This window comes from Manis pentadactyla, chromosome 1, assembly GCF_030020395.1.
Source record: "Manis pentadactyla isolate mManPen7 chromosome 1, mManPen7.hap1, whole genome shotgun sequence".
In the NCBI taxonomy this organism is placed as follows: Eukaryota; Metazoa; Chordata; class Mammalia; order Pholidota; family Manidae; genus Manis; species Manis pentadactyla.
In genome coordinates this window covers 210,834,590-210,846,985 of record NC_080019.1, presented here as the reverse complement: position 1 = coordinate 210,846,985, position 12,396 = coordinate 210,834,590, and the positions used below count along the sequence as shown (strand labels likewise).

At 43.2% G+C, this 12,396-nt stretch overlaps 1 protein-coding gene across 8 annotated transcripts in view; it reads left to right on the top strand.

Moving 5' to 3' along the window:
* The window catches only part of ITPR1 (inositol 1,4,5-trisphosphate receptor type 1), a 308,099-nt gene that overhangs the window by 176,514 nt on the left and 119,189 nt on the right, over positions 1-12,396 (top strand). For all 8 annotated transcript variants that reach the window (XM_057507152.1, XM_057507144.1, XM_057507135.1 and 5 more), the window contains 6 exons: positions 558-683; positions 2,566-2,694; positions 4,866-4,986; positions 7,460-7,644; positions 11,202-11,350; positions 12,279-12,390. In XM_057507152.1, coding sequence (XP_057363135.1) covers positions 558-683; positions 2,566-2,694; positions 4,866-4,986; positions 7,460-7,644; positions 11,202-11,350; positions 12,279-12,390 — 822 coding nt within the window. The remainder of the gene's footprint in view (positions 1-557; positions 684-2,565; positions 2,695-4,865; positions 4,987-7,459; positions 7,645-11,201; positions 11,351-12,278; positions 12,391-12,396) is intronic.

The window sequence follows — 12,396 nt, the reverse complement described above, 5'->3', positions numbered from 1 at the left end:
CCCTTTATTTGTTTTTCAGTCTGGTAGGTGTATAGTGAAATCTGAATGGTTCCAATTTCTGTGTCCTTGATTATGAGTGAAGTTGAGTCCCTTTCCATGTTTTGTTTTTGTTTCTTGGACACTTCATATTCCTTCAAGAAAGGAATATCTTCAAATTTTTGCCTATTTTTCTTTGTAGTGTCCGTCTTACATGCACAAGTCTATAGGAATCCTTTGTTTGGGATATGCACTGCAAACAGCTTCCCCCACTAGTGGTGCCTTTTCATGAATGGAAATTCTTAATTTTAATGTGGTCAAACAAGTCCATCTTCTCTTCTCTGATCAGAGTTTTTTGTTCTATTCTTTACCTTGTGGTCTTGTAAATACTCTCCCAAAAGCTTTATGTTTTTGAATTTTAAAATGGTGAATTCTGAATATCAAAAAATCGTAGAAGTGAAAGCTGGCAGGGGACAGTGAAGTGACTGTCACGGTCTATCCTCCTGTTAAGATGAGGCAGCTAATCAGCTCTACACATGCCAGGTTGGTTTTTCAGAAAAGCCTGTGTCTATATCTTCCAGGTTAAGATTGCATACATCAACTTCCTGAATCACTGCTACGTGGATACTGAGGTGGAAATGAAGGAGATTTACACCAGCAATCACATGTGGAAACTGTTTGAGAATTTCCTTGTGGACATCTGCAGGGTAAGCCCTCTGGAACTAAGGGAGCAGTGTCACAGTGTCTGTGTGTATGTCAGGCCATCCCTGTGCAGGTGTAAGGGAAAGAGCTGCCTAATGTCAACCCACTAATTCCGGCCATGAGGAGGCAGATGTGGCTCTTACACTTTCACATGTGTCATGGCTGTCTACCTTTTCCTCTTAGGTGAGAAGAGGTTTCATTTGTCGAGCTTCAGGGAAGATAGGCTGTTTCTGGTTTTCATTTCATTCCTTTCTGGATTGATTTGTCATTGATAACCTGGGACATATTAAAAGCAAGTTTATCATTTTCTTTTCCTTGGCAATATGTTTCTCCTTGAAGAACACCTCCCTGAGTTTGAGCATTTACCTCCTATAATCTGGTATTGAAGATTCTGCAAAGCCCTTCACTTTCCATCTGTTGCTTTTGTGGCCCAGTGGTGGGGGGTAGGTTTGCACTGAGCTTATTATTCATTCTAAGGCCGTAGGACTACTACATAACAGGGTACACTGTGGACTTTATATGAGTCTTCTGGTGGTAGGGCTTTGGGGGGAGGAGGAAAATAATATAATTTTGCAAAGAATAATTGTGAGGTAAAGCCCAATCCAGAAATGCTGTGATGTTTAAAAGAAAAAAGGTGTGTTGCAGAATCCTAGAATGTGATATTTTTTGCCTGACTACACAATGAATGACCAGGGTGAGGCAGAAGTGTACGAGAACTTGTTTTACTGGACTATATTTAATAATACTCAGGTGATGGTATCACAGACATTTTTTTAATCACAAATTCCTCTAGTCTTTTAATCCAGTACGTCTGGGGTTTGGGGCGTGGGATGGAGCAGGGCTTTGCAGAGTTTTCCAGAAAGGGTCAGATAGTGGGTGTGTTCAGTTTTGATGGCCAGCCAGCCAGTCTGTCACACCTACTCCCCCTAACAGGAAGCAGCCATGACAGTATGTGAACAAATGGGCGTGGCTGTGGTCCAATAAAACTCGGTGTATGAAAACGGCCACCAATCCTGTAGCTCTGCTGCCCCTGCATTAAAGTATTCAGAAACACTGTAAAATCATTTACTAATTTCATTTACCCTGTCCACAACATGCTTGGCATTGAGCTCAGAACATTGTAGTCAGTTAATAAAACTTGATTTGTTTTTGCCCTTTATTGCAAAATTGCTTATGAAAAGCAATGTTATATATCGAATTACGGGACTAACATTTAAAAACTTCATTTTTAAAAATACATTTTCTGAAACTATCCTTGTAAATGTCTAATCTTACTCTGAGCAGCAAAATCAGGTAAAGTAGAAACAAAACGTGAAGTCTGTCCTCACCCCAAAACATCCAATTGGTTATTCTGCATCACAGCCTGCTATTTTCAACAATATCTCTTATCACCAAAAATTTTTATTGAGGGGAAAATTGGTCCAGGTTTGGAGAACATCAAGCACAGTGGGCCTCAGTGAGGCACTCATTTCTCTCAGTTATGTGGATTAGGAAGCCATGGCCTAGAGCAGGTGAATGGTTTGACTGGGAGGACAGTTCCTTTTAGAGGAAATTGGAGATGACTTTAGTTAGAAGGCCACCTACTGCCTTTTGGGGTTTCAGATTTGTCATACATGGGTTGGAATTTGGAAGCAATGACCTTGGAGGTACCACCCCAATTTTAATGTGTTGTGTTACTTGCTGGGCTGTCTTAGCTGCTTTATCTGCTGCTTATTTCCCTTGATTTATTTTGATTCTTGTTAGCTCTTACAGGGAGGAACACTGCCTGCAGGCCTTTGCTTTTGGTTTAAGGGTGGTCAGGTTAGCAGGCATGGTCGCAGAACTCTTAATCTCACAGCCGACATACAGGTTTTGGTGTAATGTCTCAAGCGTCCGGTTGTCTTCCAGGCCTGCAACAACACGAGTGACAGGAAACACGCAGACTCCATCTTGGAGAAGTATGTCACTGAGATTGTCATGAGCATCGTCACAACCTTCTTCAGCTCTCCCTTCTCGGACCAGAGTACAACACTGCAGGTAAGAAGTGCAAACGTAGGTGCAGTGCAGGGTGTCTGCCACGGATCGTCACTGGTTGGAGCCAGTGCTGAGTGGGGAGTGAGAGGCGAGAGATGTGCTGCTCTGCAAAGCACTGGTACCAGGGGCTTTTCTCTTGTGGAGGATAAGCTTTTAAGGGATTGCTTGGACAGAGAAGTACCTGAGACATTGGAGATGGTGTTTATGAAACATCTAGCATAATGCCCGACACACAGGGGGTGCTTAATAAACAGTAGCTTGGACTGTTTCCTGCTAAACTGTAAACTGTGGTAAGAAGGGCAGAGTCGTGCCTTCCGTGCACAGTTGTCTCACATGCTGCACTGTCCCTTGTACCTAGTGTTGTGCCTGGCACCTGGTAGATGCTTATTTGATGAGTAAATGCATCAGTGAGACTCAGGAGAGTGAAGTGGTAGAGGCCAAATATTAACCTTTGCTAGCCGAAGACTCAGGCAGAAAAATGAAGTGGTTGGCTGGAAGGGAACTGGGCAGGACACAAATAGTTAAAACACGGGATATAGAAGAGGCCACAGGAATATTAAAAAGGGTTACCAGGCAGGCAGGCTGAGATGAGGAGCAAGTGGGACCTCAGGACTACCTGGCGGGGGGAATTTCAGGAAGAAGGTGACAGGCAGCCATGAGGTGGACTGAGCTGATGCCTCCAGATGGCCACTGTAATGGGTAAGTCGGAGGCAGCTCTTCTGGCCAAGTTACTCCCTTTTTGTTTACCGAGGTGTCAGATGGGAACAGAACAGATGTTCAATAAATACTGGTTCAGTTGAAGTAGTTTAGTCAAAGGACACTTCTTTCTTTGGGTTAGGACAGTGGGTTCCTTGCCCAGCTCCACAAACTAGCCGGTAAGGCAGGTGGGAACACCACTGCTTACCTCATCGGGTCCTGGTGAGGGTTCCGGAGACGTGTGTAAGGCAGCGAGCATGGGGCCTTGGTGAATGACCGCTCTCCTTGGGCCAGCTGCTCTCAGGAGTGGGTGTGCCAGCCATCCGCCCGATGCTCCTGTCCTCTGTCAGTGACACAGTGTCCTGTCTGGGTGGCTGTGAGGTGTAGAACAGAAGGAACCTCTCAAAGAAAGCCAGCAGATCGTGGTTCACAGGCAACCTGAGGAGAAAGAGCACAGATTTTTGGCATCTGAGATTCTGAAGTCAACTCTCTGCTCTGCCGTCCTGGCTTCATTCTTTGGGTTATTTTCTTTTAACATTTCTGGGCTTTTGTTTTTTATTTATGGCATGAAGGTGACTCTTTGTCCTAGGGTTGGTATCAAGGCACAGATGACCCTGTCATGAAGTACATGGTGCTTAAGAAGTGGGAGTTATCAGAACAGTGTTTATGGAAAAGGCTCTGAATTTTCATTAAACTGTTTTATTTTCTTGTGCTAGACTCTTTCCCCCAGCACTTCCAATTGTTTTTTTCTTGGATCTTGTTCCTAACTCTCTAGAGTTTTCCAATACTTCTTTTCTTTGATGACCAAAATGATAACTTTTAAATGAATTCAGAAAGTCAGTGTCAAACTGATTAAGTGGCTATTTGAGTTCTCTTACTTTAAAATGGGTACAAGTGTATACTGTCACAGAGACGAATAAATCCTACCACGGAGCCAACGTCTAAGTACTCATCGATAGTAAATGAGTATTGTCACCATCAGAACTGTCTTCTCTTTGTGTCATTGAAGACATTGCTGGAAATAGAAAGGTACGTTCCAGGGGAGATCCACTTGCCAGTTTGTTATTGCAAATTGAAAATAGAGGTTCTTCATGTAGGATATAAAGTCTGGAAAGAACTTTGAGGTTAATCTCTTAATCCAGTTATTTTATATATTGAACAAAGTTAAAGCTCAGAGAGGTAGAGTAATTTGCCCAAGTCATACAGTCAGTTGGTGACCGGACAAGAATGCCTGTTTACAGACTCGGCTCCCACTTCTTGTAGTCGGACATAGATAGCATCACGTTTGTGCTTCGCTTTAAAATGCTCCTGATATTTTCTCGCTGGAGGACACAGCTTTCCAGCTCATAACCAGTCACCCCTTCCCCCCCTTGCATAAGGATCCCCTAACCCATGGGTGAAGGCAGGGTCTGTTTCTGCTCAGTGTATCCACAAATAAGTCTTCCCATCGCCTCTCTCTTGGCCTCTCTTCCTCGCAGACTCGCCAGCCTGTCTTTGTGCAGCTGCTGCAAGGTGTGTTCCGGGTTTACCACTGCAACTGGTTGATGCCGAACCAAAAGGCCTCTGTGGAGAGCTGCATCCGGGTGCTCTCTGATGTAGGTAAGATGCCACTTTGGTTTGGATTTACCGTGATGAGAACGGATTGCCTCCCAACAGTCAAGGCCACCATTTCTGGAGCACTCGCTCTTGCTCTTCTCAGCTTCCACACACCAGAAGTTGCAGAGCCAGGACTGGAACTGAAGTCTTGTTGATTCCTAAACTTCACTTTTGTACCCCAAGCCAGCATCTCCCAAAGTTAAGAGCCGGTATGTCCGCAAGAATGACAGGCTTTGGAAAACAAGATTCTGCTATTCAAATGTTAGGCAACTCTTGGCAAGTCACAGCACAGACAAGATTCTTCAAAGTCCTGGGAAGTCCCTTATTCAAGAAACTAACTTGTTCAATCCAGGAAATGTGCTTGACCATAAGGGAACTTGTTTTCCTGTAAAGCACACATCTAATCCTGAGGAACACCATTTCTCAGAAACAGCGTGCTACTCTTTTGCCTCTCCACCATCAATGGTTCTCCTCTTCTTCCTCCTCCCCTCATGATCACCTGTCAGAGGCAGCTTTGAAAGGAAGTTAGGAAAATTACCACTCCCTTCACCCTCACTTTATCAGACTGTTACTACTTAGATCTCTTGCCCCTTGCCATAAATGCTATGCAAAGGGGGGATAATCTTCCTGCCTAATTTGAAAAGTTATTTGCCTATAGGAGCTCTGTGGGTCCCTGTAGACAGCTGCCAGCAAAGACAAGTGGGGTTCTTATTGGTGTTTAGCTGTTGTCCAGCAAGTACAGGTTGTGTTTATTGGGGCTTGTTGCCTGATTGCAGTCATCCCTGTCTGATTTCCTTTACTCTCATATGGTGGGTATTGGCATCTTTTTATTCTTTGGCTGTCACTATTTCACAAAAAGGCATTAGGCTTTCGAAAGTGTGTAGATGACAGGTTCATGATGTGATATGTCTGACACAGGGCTCTGACACGACTCCCCAAGTTACTTTACTCTGACCAGACGTGTATCATGAAGTTGTTGGTTAAAATTTCATCAGGTCACTGAGCTGACTAGCTCAACACTCATTAGAGAGATGAAAATGTTTTAACAGTCTTGGCCATGATGAGAAAAGTCAAGACAAGCTGGTGTTTGGGAAATGCCACAACTCAGCCCCAGGAAATCAGACTTAACACCCTTGGGGAATCAAAGCTTCCCTCCGGACTAAAATTACACCCGAAGCCCGCTGTTTTTCATTGTTCAGCTTGCAGAGGGGTATCCAAGATGCATAGTTTCTAGCCGAGTGTATCCTGTGAGTCCTGCTTTTTACATTTACATTTGTATTTTTTCCCAAATTTCCCACTTTCTTTATAAAACTGTTAGAAATTTGTTAGCTGGTTTGATCGTTTGTTTCCTTAAAATTTTTTTTATTATACTTAAATGGTTGCTTCTTAGATTCTTCTTCCAAAGTTGTCTTCACAGTTAGATACAGGTAATAACACCTCTTTGCTTCTAGTCTTACAAGGCATTGAAGATAGGAAATAGTTGTCTTATTTTCTGGATGTTGTTGGATTTCCCATATGGAAAAAAAGATTATTAGTTTTATCTTCTTTTTTAAAGATAATCTTAAATTTGGAGTAATTTTAGATTTATTTTGGAATCATTTTAGATTTAGAGGTAATTTACCAAGAATAACACAGAGAGTTCCCATGGACCCCTCACCCAGCTCCCCCAACTGTCAACATCTTTCATCGCCAGCCTGTTTGTCAAAACTAGGAAACTGACATTAGCCCATTGCTGTGCATGAAACTCTAGACTTGATTTGGTTTTCATCACTTTTTCTGCTCCACGATTTAATCTAGGCCACCATGTTGCATTACGTTGTCATGCCTCTCCAGTCTGGTCTGTGACAGTTTCTCAGACTTTCCATGTTTTTTATTACTTTGGCAGGCTTGGGGAATACTGGTCAGGTGTCCTGTAGAATGTCCCCTGTTGTGGGCTTCACGGATGTTTTTCTCATGATTAGGCTGGAGTTGTCTACTTTAGGAGGGGAAGAAAAGAGACAATATAGAAAGAAGAGCTGACATTGTAAATGTCACATTTTGTGTTGCGTTTGGCTTAACTTAGCATTTTGTAGATGGTTGTATAGAACTCCAGAGATAATTTTTGGAAAAGTAGTTCAAATTTTTGGACAAACTAGTTCCTCGTCATAATAATTCTCAAAATTTATGAACACATTGGAGACCCTAAGAAGCTATTCATTGAGGAAACTCACTGAACTTTGACTCACCCAAATTTTATGACCATAGAACATTTTAACATCCCTCAGAGCTGCTGTCCTCCAAAATTCATGTTGGGAAACCCTGACCTAAAGGCTGATACAGTTAAGTGGAGCTCCTCAGTGTTTACAGTCAATACATGCAAGCTGACACATTATAGGCATGAAAAAAATTCTGTGTGATGGGTGATGGGGAGTAAGTCTGTCTCTAGGGCATCTCCCATGAAAGCTGTAGGCTCATGAGTCATCTTTCTCCTGTGCAGCCAAGAGCCGGGCCATTGCCATTCCTGTGGACCTGGACAGCCAAGTCAACAACCTCTTTCTGAAGTCTCATAACATTGTACAGAAAACCGCCATGAACTGGCGGCTGACAGCCCGCAATGCGGCTCGTAGAGACTCTGTTCTGGCAGCTTCCAGAGACTACCGGAATATCATTGAGAGATTACAGGTAATGCCTAGTACTGACAGAAGTGAACCTGAACCTGCCCTAAGGTGGTTTCCACACACAGCATTGCTTCCTTGAACCAGGGAAAATCCCAAATTGGCCATAGGGAGATGTCAGTGTGGTGAGTGGACCATCAAACCCAATAATATGTGCAGGCACAAGAGTGCGAAGCTAACTGGGAAGAGAAAAGCTCCTGATAAAGTTATGGTCTCTAAAGGTTACTCATAGGTGTACAGATTTCTTTATGAAGAATGGGGGCTTTGCTCTTATTATAAAGGAACGATTGGTTATTACAAGAGGATGCTTAGATTAAAAGCTTAAGGGCTCCATTGTTCTCATCACCTGGGGATATTTAGTCTCTGGAATCAGAGGTAAAACAAGCTCCGAGAGAAGAGCTTTATATCAGATGAGCCAAATGAACATAAAAGTATTGTTAAATTGCAGCTAGATTTTACTCTCTTTTTCGTAGCATCTGTGAAGAAATCTGCTCTCCTTTTGTCAAAGGGGAGATTAGTGAGTATTATATGGCTGTTAAACACTCGAACATATATAATAAATTAATACCTTTTTTTTTTTAACAAGCACCTCAAGTGATTCTCTCACAGGTAGTCCAATGACCACAGTTTGGGACTTGCAGGTCCTTTGAATGAGCTTGGTGCTGTGGCACCGTGGTAAAGACTAGGATCTCTGCCAGTGCCTGGGTTCAGATCCTGGCTCCTCTTAGAAATGGCATAACCTTGGGAAAGTTACTTCACTTCAATTCCGGGGGCTTGACTTGAGAATTAAGAGAGTCGATGACATGTTCCAGTTAGCTGTGCCCTTTAACAAATCACAGCAGCAATTATTTTATTCTCTTTTATTGTCCGGGAGCTTGGCTGGGGTCAGGGAGGAGAGTCCTGCTCAGGGTCTTTCATGCAGTTGCAGATGGATGGTGGCTGTGGGTAGACTCCTTTTGAAATCTTGCTCACTCACCTGTTTGGCGGTCGAGGCTGGTTGTCCGCAACATCTTAAATAGTCTCCCCACTTGGTCTGGGCTTCCTCACAATGTGGCCACTGGCCGGCTCCCAAGATACATGTCCCTGGAGAAAGACGAGTGCCAGCTGTATTGCCTTTATGACCTAGGAATCACATGGCAGCCCTTATTATTACTACTGTTATTGTCCTTACTGTTATGGCTATAATAATCACCATCAGATGAAATAAATGAGCCTCTGTGAGGTTATATAACTTACCAAGAGACAAAAAAGCTCGCTCATTCATTCATCAGCCCCATGCTAGCCCCAGGGATACAGTGGTGAGCAAAACTGGAAACAGTCCCTGCCTTCAGAGGGTCTCAAGTTCTGGAAGGGAGACATTAATCAGCTAATCACATAGATAAAAGTCAAACAGCAAAAGGGGCAGACACTCAAGAGAAGTGAGGAGGGCTATGCAAGATTGTGATGACAACCTAATCTTACCCTGGGCTGGGACGGTGATCGAGGAAGGCTTTGAGGAGGAAGTAACATTTGAACCAAGATCAGAGAAATGTAGGACGTCTTTAAAGAAAGAAATGAAAGGGAGGAAAACAGCCTATGAAAAGACCGTTATCTAGAAGAGAGTGTGGCACATTCAAAGAGAGTGGAAGGTGAATGTGGCTGGCGCCCACTGAGCCAGGGAGACGGGCAGAGAGGGCCTCTCAGGCCAAGGAAGGAATTTCAGCTCTCCCTTGACACAACTGATTGTCAAAGACAATTCGGTTCCGAATGGCTCCACCATGTTTTTAGAAAGGGTAGTGGTGAACCGTACACCCTGTATGAACTGTGCGAATGCATAGTATTTTCTTGCCTGCTCAAACAAAATCATCTGTAGCCAGACACACCAGTTTCTTATGTTCTTTTTTGATTTATTGTGCATGTTTGGGGGAAATAAAATAAAATACGTAAGTATAGGTAATGCTTGTTAGGAAGACTTTCCCAGTGGCTGAAAGGGTCCTTGTTATCTAACGATTTATTGTCAGAGCCCCTGTAGTTATGATTGCCCAGGACAGCAAAGCTGCCCTCATGTAAGAACATTCACTTACAAACTGACAGCTTATGGAATTAATCCCCATTTAGAATCCCCCTCACTTAATACCAGCATCCTTCCCTGCCCATCGCTTCACCACCCTGTGTGTTGGTCTCTCTCCAATTGCTGAGTGTCATACATTTGACAATACAGTGCAAATCAATTGCAATGTAAAGTTCAAAACTTGCAAAAGATGCAGGATTTCATAGAGGATATTGGGGAGCTACTTCAATCCCATGCAAATGCTGTAGGCAAATGAAGATTTGCCAGCTAGGACCAGTAACTACTAAAGAAGACACTGGGTGTTTTCAAAGAGGAAACTCTTGGAGACATTGATGAGACCCTCAGACAGTTTTGCAGAAATGACCCTTTTTTGACTGTGCTGTGAAAGTCCATATGAATTAAGGGATGTTGCAATGTACACCTACAATTTTGTTGGGAAAATTGCCTCCACCCCTAAAGAAATAGTTTGATTCCTTTATGCATTTTTTAATGCATCCTAAATATTATTGGGCAATTACCAGTCTTTTAAAAATAAAAGATAAAGTGAAATAACATTCACGTTTTAGTTTCTGGCTAAGATCAGTCACTTCTTTCTTTACTGACCATTATCTGTGAAATGTGGGTCCCTGGTTGAGGCAAATGCAATTCAAGTGGCCCTTTCCACACAATCCTTGGTTAACCAGGTCCCCCTACATCTAATGTGCTGTATTCTGCCCCCACCCTAGCCAGCATGCCTCTGGTTAGGTTCTAAGCTTCCCAGCCATGCAAAGACTTTAGCATCTTTTGAAGATATTTCTCATCTGTTTTCTGCCATTTGCCTTTATATGGTGTTTGTTATGTTGGTTTTGCTGCTCTTTCAACTTCTCTCTGTTTTCCTTTCCTACAGCTATGTGTTTTGCATTTGAAGACCATCATGCTATCAGGGTACATATTTAGCATGTTGATAAAGCATGTTCATTCATTTGTGTTCTCATTTTTGTAAAACTTTTTATTATATGAATAGTTCATGCTCATTGGAAATAATTGGACAACATCCACATGTGCTGTTATATGGAAGAAAATTAGCATCTCCTATATTCCCACTAACCCAGGGAGAACCACTAGTGATGTTTTGATAATGTTTGGTATATATCCTTTAGCTGTTGCTGTTGTTTATAGAAAGTCAGATCATAGAGTCCATACTATTATTTAACCATTTTGTATACTCATATTGTAAGACATCTTTCCATGTTGTTGAATGTATTTTTTGTGTCGTATTTTGAAATACAGAATGATCCCTTGAATAGCATAAAGGCCATCTCAAAAGAAGGGCCAGTGGGAATGTTGACTTGTTTTTATTTTGTTTTCTGCCTCAGAGACTAATGCTTCAGGTAACCACTGGGCAATGCCTAACACTGTGAGATCAATACTAGACAGCCTAGCCTATGCTCACGTTTTGGGTCAGAACTGAATGTTCTCTCCCTCCGGTAGTCGCCCTCGGCCCAAGCTCACCAAGGCTGTGCTTCCCATTCCAGGACATTGTCTCAGCGCTGGAGGACCGTCTGCGGCCCCTGGTACAGGCCGAGCTCTCCGTGCTCGTGGATGTGCTCCACAGACCTGAGTTGCTTTTCCCAGAGAACACAGACGCCAGGAGAAAGTGTGAAAGTGGGGGCTTCATTTGCAAGTAAGCGGCCTCTGTCTCTGGGGGGTCAGTTTCAGAGCCCTGCGGAGCAGACAAAACAGTTGCTCCTGAAGGAGACACTGGCCTGGATTTTGACTTTGATGAGTCCAAGGCTCATGTGCTAGAGTCCAGTGCTGACCGTCCCAGAGTTAAGTCGGCAGGTTCAGTCCTACTTATGGGCGCTGTTGTTTTGGTGATAATTTCTCTTGTTAACTGCATGCCTGTGGGTTCATCTCCCATTAACAAGTACTGATAGAGCACCCACCATAGGCTGGAACACAGTCCTAAAAAGTCATGACCCTTTTGCCCTCAAAAAGCTCAGACCTCCCATGATCCCACAGTCTTTTCTTAACAACTTTGTAGTTTCTTTGTTTATCCCTTGGGGCAAAAATCTAAAAGGAACAGCTTGTCCCATAACCAGAAATTGCCACTTGACTTGTACCCTTAGGTTGGTTTGTTGTTTAACTGGAAAGTGGGCTCTGCCTCTGAGTTTCTTACATTTTTGGGTCCCCCAAAGGATGACACTGTGGATAAGGAAAGAGTATGGGTTCCTCTGGCCATCATTCTCATGGGGTATTTTACACTGCTGGCATATTTTAGCCATGTTACCAGCAATCTTCAGTGGATAAATGGCCGCGCTGTATGAACGAGCAGGTTTGAGTGTACCTCTGCTGGATTTCTCCTGCCCCTGTAATGACTCCCTGGCCTGGTGGACTCCGAGTGCCCAATGAGCCTGTTTGCCGCTAGTGATCAGCAGGTGTCGCTGTTGAGATGTTGTATCTCACTCATACTGAATTGAAGCAGGTTTATCCTGGGAGTCCTTGATAAATATTTGTTCATTAACTGACTAGGTACAGTGGGTTGCTTGTGAAGTGTTTTTTTAACTTAAAGATCATTCCAGGGACATAAGGCATGGTTTTCCCCCATTCAGGTTAATAAAGCATACTAAACAGCTGCTGGAGGAAAATGAGGAGAAACTCTGCATTAAGGTCCTACAAACCCTCAGAGAAATGATGACCAAAGATAGAGGCTATGGAGAAAAGGTACTA